This window comes from Phyllopteryx taeniolatus, chromosome 23, assembly GCF_024500385.1.
Source record: "Phyllopteryx taeniolatus isolate TA_2022b chromosome 23, UOR_Ptae_1.2, whole genome shotgun sequence".
NCBI classification, from domain to species: domain Eukaryota; kingdom Metazoa; phylum Chordata; class Actinopteri; order Syngnathiformes; family Syngnathidae; genus Phyllopteryx; species Phyllopteryx taeniolatus.
Window position 1 is genome coordinate 4,422,138 of NC_084524.1, and position 9,701 is coordinate 4,431,838.

General features: G+C 42.8%; 2 protein-coding genes across 2 annotated transcripts; both read right to left on the reverse strand.

The window, feature by feature from the left end:
• Positions 1–367: 367 nt before the first annotated feature.
• LOC133472474 (ankyrin repeat domain-containing protein 46) lies at positions 368–5,236 on the reverse strand. The gene is made up of 4 exons (XM_061763321.1): positions 5,103–5,236; positions 2,734–3,076; positions 2,183–2,341; positions 368–2,116 (listed from the first exon to the last, which is right to left on the reverse strand). The coding sequence occupies exons 2-4, from the start codon at positions 3,042–3,044 to the stop codon at positions 1,900–1,902; spliced, it is 687 nt and encodes a 228-aa protein (XP_061619305.1). The 5' UTR covers positions 3,045–3,076; positions 5,103–5,236; the 3' UTR covers positions 368–1,899.
• A 344-nt stretch (positions 5,237–5,580) lies between these two features.
• On the reverse strand, positions 5,581–9,591 carry tmem185 (transmembrane protein 185). The gene is made up of 7 exons (XM_061763320.1): positions 9,376–9,591; positions 8,699–8,875; positions 8,353–8,566; positions 8,197–8,280; positions 7,450–7,626; positions 7,253–7,376; positions 5,581–6,502 (listed from the first exon to the last, which is right to left on the reverse strand). Exons 1-7 carry the CDS (start codon positions 9,411–9,413, stop codon positions 6,252–6,254), a joined length of 1,065 nt encoding a protein of 354 aa, XP_061619304.1. The 5' UTR covers positions 9,414–9,591; the 3' UTR covers positions 5,581–6,251.
• Positions 9,592–9,701: the final 110 nt, after the last annotated feature.

Sequence of the window (9,701 nt, forward strand, 5' to 3'; positions counted from 1 at the left end):
ATTTTTTTTCCTCCTTCTTGCTGAGATATAACATCACTTCCATTTCCTACTCCATGCTGCTCATGGATATGTTTCCACTCTTTTGGTTTCCATACTATGACTTCAAGTTTATGTGTGACAATTTCAACACAGTATGTATCCAAAAATTGAATAACTATTCAATCGAGTGGTACAGGTTAAAGGCCACATTAATGGTGGGGAAAATGTTTTGAAATGATTTATATTTATATATATCCCAAAAATCTGCCATTTGAAATGGGGTGTGTAGACGTCATATATTCATCTACGTTTGTTTTTGCTTTCGCCTGTTAAGAATCACTCAAAATGTGTCCAATTATCTCCAAATGGAGCAACATGATTACTCGTATTGATTGGAATAACTTTATAGTTTTATTCATATTTGCCACTTGTTGCCTGCACCTAACATTCAAAGACGTCAATAAAAAATACAAACAATAAACGCATGTGGGATAGAACACAAAATTGTCGTCTTGCAGTGGGGGGGGGGTGTCTCTACGGACACAAAGCACTGGCACACAAAAATTCAAACTCCGCTCGCTTGAACGACATTATTAGGAATTAATACAGATGTGAGATTCAACAGAAAAATATGTATAGGTATAACAACATGAACAATGTACAGCGGAGTGCATCCTTTCTCCAAAGCAGCTGCGGTTACATGTGAAGAAATAAGAATAAGAAAAATACATTGTATTATTTGTTACTTACAAGCACAGAAGTCAATGCTAACTCATCCAGGGGCAATTTTGTCAGTAATACAGTGAACCTCCACCTATTCGTTGTTCGCTATTCTCAAAAATCACCAATTTCCATTTTTGGGGTGGAACCTATCATTAATTATTCACTGAAATTAAAAAAAATTAAAAAATAATCCCCTTGTGTTTTTTTTTTTGTGCTCACAAGATGGCGCCAAAGTCCTGGCCAAGAGGAAAGTCGTAATTTACGTCAGTGATCCATCTCAAATGACAGACTACCAACTTTCTATGTTGGGGAGGAGCTAATTTTAGCTTGGGCTGTAACGGAGAGTTCGCCGCACGTACACCAGTGGTGACAAGCAACGAGTCGATTTTTCAGTTATCTGTACTCCACGTGAGTATTTATTTTTCCAGACGACATTCAAAAACAGTTCTCAGTACTTTCTACTCCATAATTGGTCAAAATAGGCTTTCGATCTCCGCGGCTGACGACGTGACGTAAAAAAATTGATGTTTTATATCGACCAAATATTACTTCTGTTTGTTTTATACAGCCTTCTCAAGTTTTATTATTATGTTGTGACTAGATAAGTTGAGTGCAGCTGGACAAAGATAGTTGTTCTGATTTCTTTCTCTGTCTCGCTAAAACTTTGATACCACAAAGTGTTTTTTTTTTTTTTGGTCCGGGCTTCAGTAAGGGGTGACAACTCCTAAGAGCTTTTCTTTTTTTTTTGTAATAAAACCACGCAAAGACAAGATTGCTTCCTCACTCACTGTGTCAGAAAAAGATCTGCTAAAACAACTTCTACTTCAGCACAGAGTGTACTTTCGCTTCCTCTGATGTACATGCGCACGTCAGGTGCATTTATTTATTGTATTTTTTTTAAACGTTGGGAGACGACTTTGAAATGTCAAAAGTGATTTGGAATCATAGTTTGTGGTATATGAACAGTTTGAACCATTGATATAAGCCAGTGATTCTCACAATGTGGTCATGACGGTGGTACTTAAGAGAGCTTTTTGGGGGGGGGGGGACAGTGAAACTAGATGTAAAAAAAAAAATAAAATAAAAATTGAAACCCATCATAAAGATTTTTACAGGGGTGAGTTGGTGTCAGTTACTCGCAATTGTACAGAGAGAACCTGACGTACGGCAAATAAAACAAATTCCCTCTTGCGTCATTCAGTGCACCAGCTCCAGCTGGCTGGTGGAGAAGGGCAGCACGCCGCTGACGTAGTAGGCGATGCCCAGGGAGAGGAGGGCGATGACCACCAACAGCAGCAGGACCCTCCAGAAGCCCAGGTCCTCCACAAACTCCTGCCAGGTGGTGCGGAAGCTGGACAGCACGCCCTCGCTGCTTTGCAGGTTGGGGTTGAGCAGCGAGTGGCTCTCCATGGCACTGGACGCACACAAGAAGATCATTAGCGGTCGGGACGCGCGCCGTCGTACGGGCGCCGGCGCCTACCTCTCGCTGTCGGCCATCTGCATGGTCTCCAGTTTGGAGTGGGCGCCGCGGTTGAAGCCTTTCACCTCCTGCTCCTCTAGTCCTTCCAGCAGGCGGATGGCGTCCTTGTTGACGCCACGTCTTTTGGCCAGCACCAGGGGCGTGGAGCCGTTGTGGTTACTACGGCAACCGGTAAACACGGGCGGCGTCACGCTTGAGAGGCTGGCGCCGTTACAGCGGTACCTTGACTCGCGGCTTTAATCCCATCCAAACTCCATTTTACTCAACTTTCCCCATTGAAATGAAGTGAAAAAAGACAAATGTTACTTTATTGTCGAAAAAAATAAAGAGATAAACTGGTTTTATAAAGTGTAATTACTGTCCATAATGTCGCATTTGTGTGTTTGATGCCTGAGTCGCTTGTGGCCTACAGCTGCTCCTTGCGAGTGTTTTCATTTTGGATTTGTACGTTGGATTGTCCCGCTCAATAAACGGATGCAATAAGTCAAGGTACCACTGTAAATGTGCACTGGGCAAAAAAAACAAAAAACAAAACACATTGCATTGTTTACCAAATATCAATCTTCAGCCCATTGGACACCAGGAATTGGATGGTATCCACGTGGCCGCACAGGTGCAGCGCCGTGTTCCCCTGGTAGTCCGTCGCCAACAGGTCGGCGCCAAACTTGTGCAGCAGGCGACAGATGTCCACGTTCCCCCGCGCCGCAGCCAAGTGCAAGCCGGTGCGACCCCGGTTGTCGCGGATGTTGGGGTCGCAACCGGTCTCCAGGAGCCTCTTGGCGAAGGGCAGGTCTCCATCGATGCAGGACTGCAGCAGAGGCACGTTGGTCTGCGACGAATCGTTGATGAAGACATAGGACATGTCCGAGTGGGTATCAGAAAATTCCAGCGTACCTGCGTTGAAAAGCACACACAGTATTACATATAACCTATTTCCCTGCTCCTCCAGCATTTCTGAATCACATTTACAGCAGCAAAATTCTCAAATTAAAAGATGGTTTTATAATTACCGCTTGCTTCCGGATTTCTTGACCGATTCAAACCATCCCAACTTCAAGTCTCACATTCAACATTTCAGCAATTCAACGAATTGTACCGCGTTTCAGTTTGACATCACACGACAAGGAATTGCATTCTCTTGGTCAGGGGTGTCCAAACTTTTTTGCAAAGAGGGCCAGACTTGGTCAGATGAAAATGTATTGAAAATGTACATTCCTCGAACCATTACCATTGTAAATTAACATGTAAATATGTAACTACATCAACTACATTGCTGTCTGCAGCTTGGTCGATATTGCAAATGAGAATCTGTTTTCAATTGCATTACCAGGATAGTTAAAGCTTAAACTAATAATAAATTAAATACAAATTAACTATTTTATGAAAGTTATTAATAATAATAATAATAGTAATTTTTTAGAAACATGTATTTATTCATTTTGTTTTAACAAATCACATCCCAGTTCATTTTGACAAAGAATAGTATAGTGACTATACTATTCTGTCATCTGATTTGACCATAGTATAGTCAAATCAGATGACAGAAATTTGACAAAACTGTGGTTTGATCATCACAAAAAATCAATTCACTGAGACTTGTAGCTCGCCTTTGTAGAATTTTCATTTGAGTCAGGGGCTCTTGTGAAAAAGTGCTGCTGTGCTATCAAAACAACTTCCAGTGGCTTCAGTTTTTTGGCGCGTTTGTTCACCGTTAGCTTGTCGTAGTTAGCATGTTTCGTCTGGTATTGCCTCTTAATATTAAATTATTTGAAAACAGCCACAGTCTCTTGGCAAATTAAGCAGACACAGTTGTTTTGTATGTCAGTGAAAAAATCCACTTGTCCTGGACACAGCGGCCCTCATTGTCAACTTTCCTCTTTTTAGTTTCAGTTGCCATTTTAGAAATGGGCTAAAAACATACCACAGGGATAAACGTTCACACAGGGGTCACGCGACGAGAGTGCAGCCACAGGTCTACCAGAGGGTGCCGTGAAATATAAAATGGCTTTATTTGTATGTGTGTAATGTTTATTGTGGTAAACTGTGCTGGCGGGCCACACATTATTGATTTTATGACATGATGTTTCGGGCCGGAGGAAATTTGGACACGGGCCGGACTTTGGGCATGCCTGCCCAAGTACGAGCTCTACATCACATCAATGTATTGTATTAATTACATGCCTGACAGTCCATTATAGTCATACAAATGTACACAATGGACCACATATGGAAAAAACGCATCATTAAATATTGAACCTTATTATATGATTGTTTTTTTTTTTTAAATCCACTTTGTTGAGGCTTTTGGAGTTAAAAGCATGTCGCAATTGACAGACATGAATAATTTTACAAAAAAACAAAAAGTCAATGGGAAATTGTTGAAAATGAAATTAATTATTGTGTTTGCATACATGATTTTGATGAAAGGGAGATATTTAAAAGGGAAGCATAGGTTTTCACATTATTGGTAAGGGGAAAAAATAGTTTCTTTGATGGCTTGGAAGTTAATCCTGGGGAACAAAAAAAAAAATATATATATATATATATATATATATCTGGAGAAATCAAGCAAACACCAGAAGGGGCAAAAGTTGCTTTGAATGTCATCGTGAAGGAAAAAAATAAAAATAAAAAAATCGATAATTGGAGAGATTTCATTTTAAAAGCCATGTCGCTCACCCTTATTTATACATAAACACTTATTTACACAAAACGCACAAACGAAACAGCAACCGCTTAAAATCATTAACGTGTACAGTAACAGAAGCTGCTTCCTAGCTTGAGCTAATGTTAGCCTGCGAGCTATGGAGCCCAGCCGGGTCCAAATGAGCTTATATGCGATTCGACGACAATGCATTTCAAATAAATGAGCAAATGATAGATAGAAGCTGTCACATGAGCTGATAGTTGCTTGACGCACCTGTTAATATTTCCCAAAACAGCCGTGAAAATGTTATTAGCTAGCCAAGCAGCTAACGCTACGAGAAGTGATGGTGGTGTCCTTTTCTTCTGTTTACGTGTACATTACTGCCATCTAGCGGTCATGGGTGTCACTGCACAAACATTTTTCAATTGTTAGCAGCCTATTCAACATTTTGGATTCATCAGAGAAATGACTTCCCTTCTCTAAAATATATATTTTTTCATGAAGTCGTAAAGGTTAAATGTTACATTAATGGAATGATTTATATTGGTCTCATTTTTTTTTTATATCACAAAAAAAGTGGCATTTGAACAGGGGTGTGTAGACTTTTTATATCCACTGCATAGACTAAAAAGCAACCATTTTCTCTCACGGCAAATCATTCCCACTCACATTCACACATCCCGACGGGTAACAGCTGAGGGTGACCATCATTACTATTTGACAGTAAAATATGCCCGGTGAACACACAACGACACTTTTTTTGTCATTTTATTGTGCTGCGTGATGATCGGCCGATACAGGAAGTAGCCGTACAGATCACGTGACCGCGTATGTACACTTGCATCCACACCGTTGGAAGTTGACTGCCACCAACCATCAACAAGGATGGGGAGGCGTTGTCGATTACAACTGGGCAACTTGTTTCTGTTGATCAAGTGAATGCAGGTCGGTCCTTGTGGTCCCTATGTGACAAATTCATTTATTTACAAACAACAGGAAGATGGGGGGGGGGGGGGGGGGCTCTGAACTTCTAAGTGCATTTTCCATCCAGGATTGTTGTTGCATTTGATCATCAGGAAAGGTTGTTACCAAATTATTCCAGAGTGTCCGAAATTATGAATGTGAACTTTTTGTGCTGTATGTAAAATGAACTGTTGAGTCACTTTTTACTTACTGTTACAGTGTAACAGCAAGTTTTGACTCCACAATGCAAGCGAAGACATCGAGGCGCCGCTGAAACCTTTGCCGGCGCGTCAACTTTTCAAGTCCCGCCGTGTCTCCGCTGGTCCCGTCACAGCGCGAGGCGGCGTCCATTTTTTATTATTATTTTTTTTTAAGTCCCGAATATTCACCTCCTCGCAGTGAAAACGACTCCGCTCGGTTCAAGCAAGCGGCGGCTCTACTTGCAGAGTTCACACGCGCCTAGTCGGGCATGTCGATGCAGAGTTTGGGCGGCGGGACAAAGTATTTGCCGGGACTCTGCGTGATCACCACACCCGTTTTTTTGTGGAACATGGGGGCGATCTTGGGCGGCGGCTCGGGGACGGGCGGGTCCTCGGCGGCCTCGGGGTCCTCGCTGCGTTGGAGGTCGTAAGAGACATTGCCGTACTCTCGCAGGAAGGGGAGGAGCTCCAGCAGGAAGTGGCAGAAGTCCTTGCGGATGCCAAACCACCCTAGAAGGTCATCGGGACACATCGGGGCTTACAGATGATTTGTTTTTTGGAAAAATGCACCAGCAAAAACAAAAGACATGCAGAAAAGACTCTCTATAATGTCTGCTAACAACCCAGGCTAAACGTAGCTCCTCCCCGACATGCAAAGATTTTTGAATAGTCGAGACATATCACTCCAACATATTTTCTATTTTCATTTTTTTTTTTTACATAATATATATGTATAATTTTTATGATTACAGCTTAGTACAAATGAAAACCCACAAATGCATCATCTCTCGAAACTACAATATCACGTTACAAACAATCAAGAAACAATGGAAATGAATTTTAATGTAGAAATTGGACAGGAGTGTTTAATGAATGCAAAAAAATCTCTGAGTCGTGAAATATATGGAGAGCTCTACGATATCTAAATCATTGAGATGTCCCTGTACTACCCAGCGCGTCAGTGACATTTTGTGGCATCTTAGCTGAGGTTACAAAGGAAAAAAAAAAAGTATGCTAAAAGAAAATGTTGGCAAAAATATTACTACTGTGAAGCAATATTTATATCTGAAAGAAAACTACAATCTTAGCAGTTGCAAGAGAATTACTTTTGTTTAGCGGCAGTGTAATGTTTACTTTTTTTATTTTATCAAGAGAACGCCAAAGTTAGACAGTTTGGCAGATTGACAGATGATGATGATGATGGTGAACGGGAAAAAAAACATCATCATCTTTTTGTCCCGCAGGGCGTTTTCTACTCACAGTGGTTTCCGCCTTTCTGGCCGAAGGTGGTGACCATAAGCGTGAGTAGCGAGAGCCACAGCGGCACGAAGACGCACACGTAGCTCAGACTGTTGTGGCCGTCTATCTTGTGCACCAGGAGGATCTGCGAGAGGGGGAAACCCCGGAAACGTTAGCGACCCGCGCCCGAGCCCGCGGAAACCTGCCCGAGTCCTCACCTCGAAGGTGAGCAGCGGAACCACGATGGTCATCCAGCTGATCGCCATGGTGATGTGAGTCCGCCTCTGCTCGGCGATGATGTCGATGGAGCGGAGGAAAAGGACCGACCAGATGATGTAGTAGAGGACCACGAGGCACAGGAAGGACATGAGGATCCACAGTGGCACGCACACCACCTGCACACACGTAGACCAGTGATTCTCAAAGTGTGGCTCCCTCTAGTGGTACGCAAAAGAAGCTCTTCCTGAGTCCACTTGTGTTGTACAGTATTTGACGTTTTAAGTTCTAAACATTTGCATTCGATTGAAAAGAACTTCTCAAATGCAAAACAAGCAATGGCTATTTGAACACAATTGGTGCAGCAACACATGGAGATAGACAATATAACAATACTCACAGGCATATATTCTCGGGATTGTTTTTTGGATTTCATTTTGTGAGTCAAATCGACCCATTTCACAAATATTTTGATGTAAAAAATAAATAAATAAATTAAAAAAAAGAAGAGAAACATGCATTTTCTTATTTTATGTGTTGGAACAGTAGTAAGTATTATTGTTATTTTTTTGCATTTAAGAAAATATTTTATTTCATTTTGACTATTTTCAAGTGGTTAAATTTGACCCGCAGCATAACAGGAGGGTTAAACACGCCCCGCGTAAAATTGGGCAGGGACTATTACTGCAGTTCCCTGAGAAACCGACATAACAAGGGGGTTCGCTTCAACGCAAGGGGCTCGCTCTCACCAGCCAAGGCCAGTTGATGATCCTGTCCAGCCTCAGAGCGATGAAGATGAACTGGAGAATGTTGACCGAACAGAACACTTCCAGCTGAGGAAGAAGAAGCGCGTTGTTAATTGTTCAACATCGCGGCGGGCGGGCAGCGGGGACGACGCGTCTTACCTCCAGGGAGCGGTCGTGCCTGAAGCCCCAGACGCACGCCGCCACGGAGACGGGCGACACGAAGAAGAGCGGCATGAAGACGAGCAGCCAGAAGTAGTTGCCGCTTCCCCTCGCCACGCGGTCGCACACCAACACCTCGAACATAAGCAAGAGGACGTGAAGTCCCACGGCGATCAGCATGGCCTTGAACTCCACACACGTCTCCCCTTCAGCCCTGGTGGACAGGGAAAATGCCACGTAAAAAAAATAAAAAATACTGAGTAACTGAGAAAAAAACATCCATTCCCCCCTCCCCCAATATCGTACATCTCTAATTGGCATCCAGCGATACCCACTACGGGTCTACCTGTACTGAGGGTTGTGTGCCCACACTCCAGTGCCCACTGACGCCCCGATGATGACCAGCAGCTTCCACAGCCATATTGGCGTGAACACTGCCCAGTAGCTCCACTGGATAACCCCATCCAGCCTCAAGGACAGCAACACGGAGAACAGCAGCAGGCACAAGTAGATCAGGAACTTGCTGTGGAGGGAAGAAACCATCACGTGGGTCACGTCAAATTGCCAGGAAACCACAACCGAAAGTGAATTGAACGCAGAGCCAGCGGTGCAAAAACAATCCCTCTCAAAGCTAACACTCAGCCGCTGGTCCGTGTTGCCGAGACGTTGGAGCATGCTCAGATGAATAGACATCAATGCGATGCAAACAAAAATGAATGAAGCTGTTATTGAAGCGAGACCAAACTAAAATCCTCAAATACTTCTGAAAAACGGGTTATTGGGCTTCATTGCACGGGAACTACAAGGCAGTCGCTCCGTTAAATATAGTTCATGCCTTGATTTAAATTCTGACACCAAATGTTAGCACCTTAGCTAGCTCTTAACAAGTGTTCTCAGCATGTTAACTTTTCAACTTTTTTATTTGCCCCCCAACTCTCGACACTTTATACGTAGTTTTTGTTCAATTTCTGACACATTGACGTTATGACGTCCAGCTAAAGCAACACGGCGGTCCTCCATTACCTGGGATTGAAATCCTGAAAGAGTCCCCTTAAATTCATGGCGCAGATGAAAATGTCACTCTCGTTAATTATGTCATTGTTTCGTTTAGTTGGCCATTTATTCTCGTTTAAAGCGTTTAACTAAATTTCCTGGCTTGCTAGCTTGTATGTTTATGTTTTTTCTCCTAAACCCTCCATCGGAAATGACGTATGGACACTAAGGCGGGTTCACGAGAGGCAAAAGACGGAAACTTGAATTGTGACAATTTTACTTGCCGTCGTATTTATTTCGACCGCACGACTATAGTTGTAATTCACCCCCAAAATAATCTCTATTGCGTTTGCACT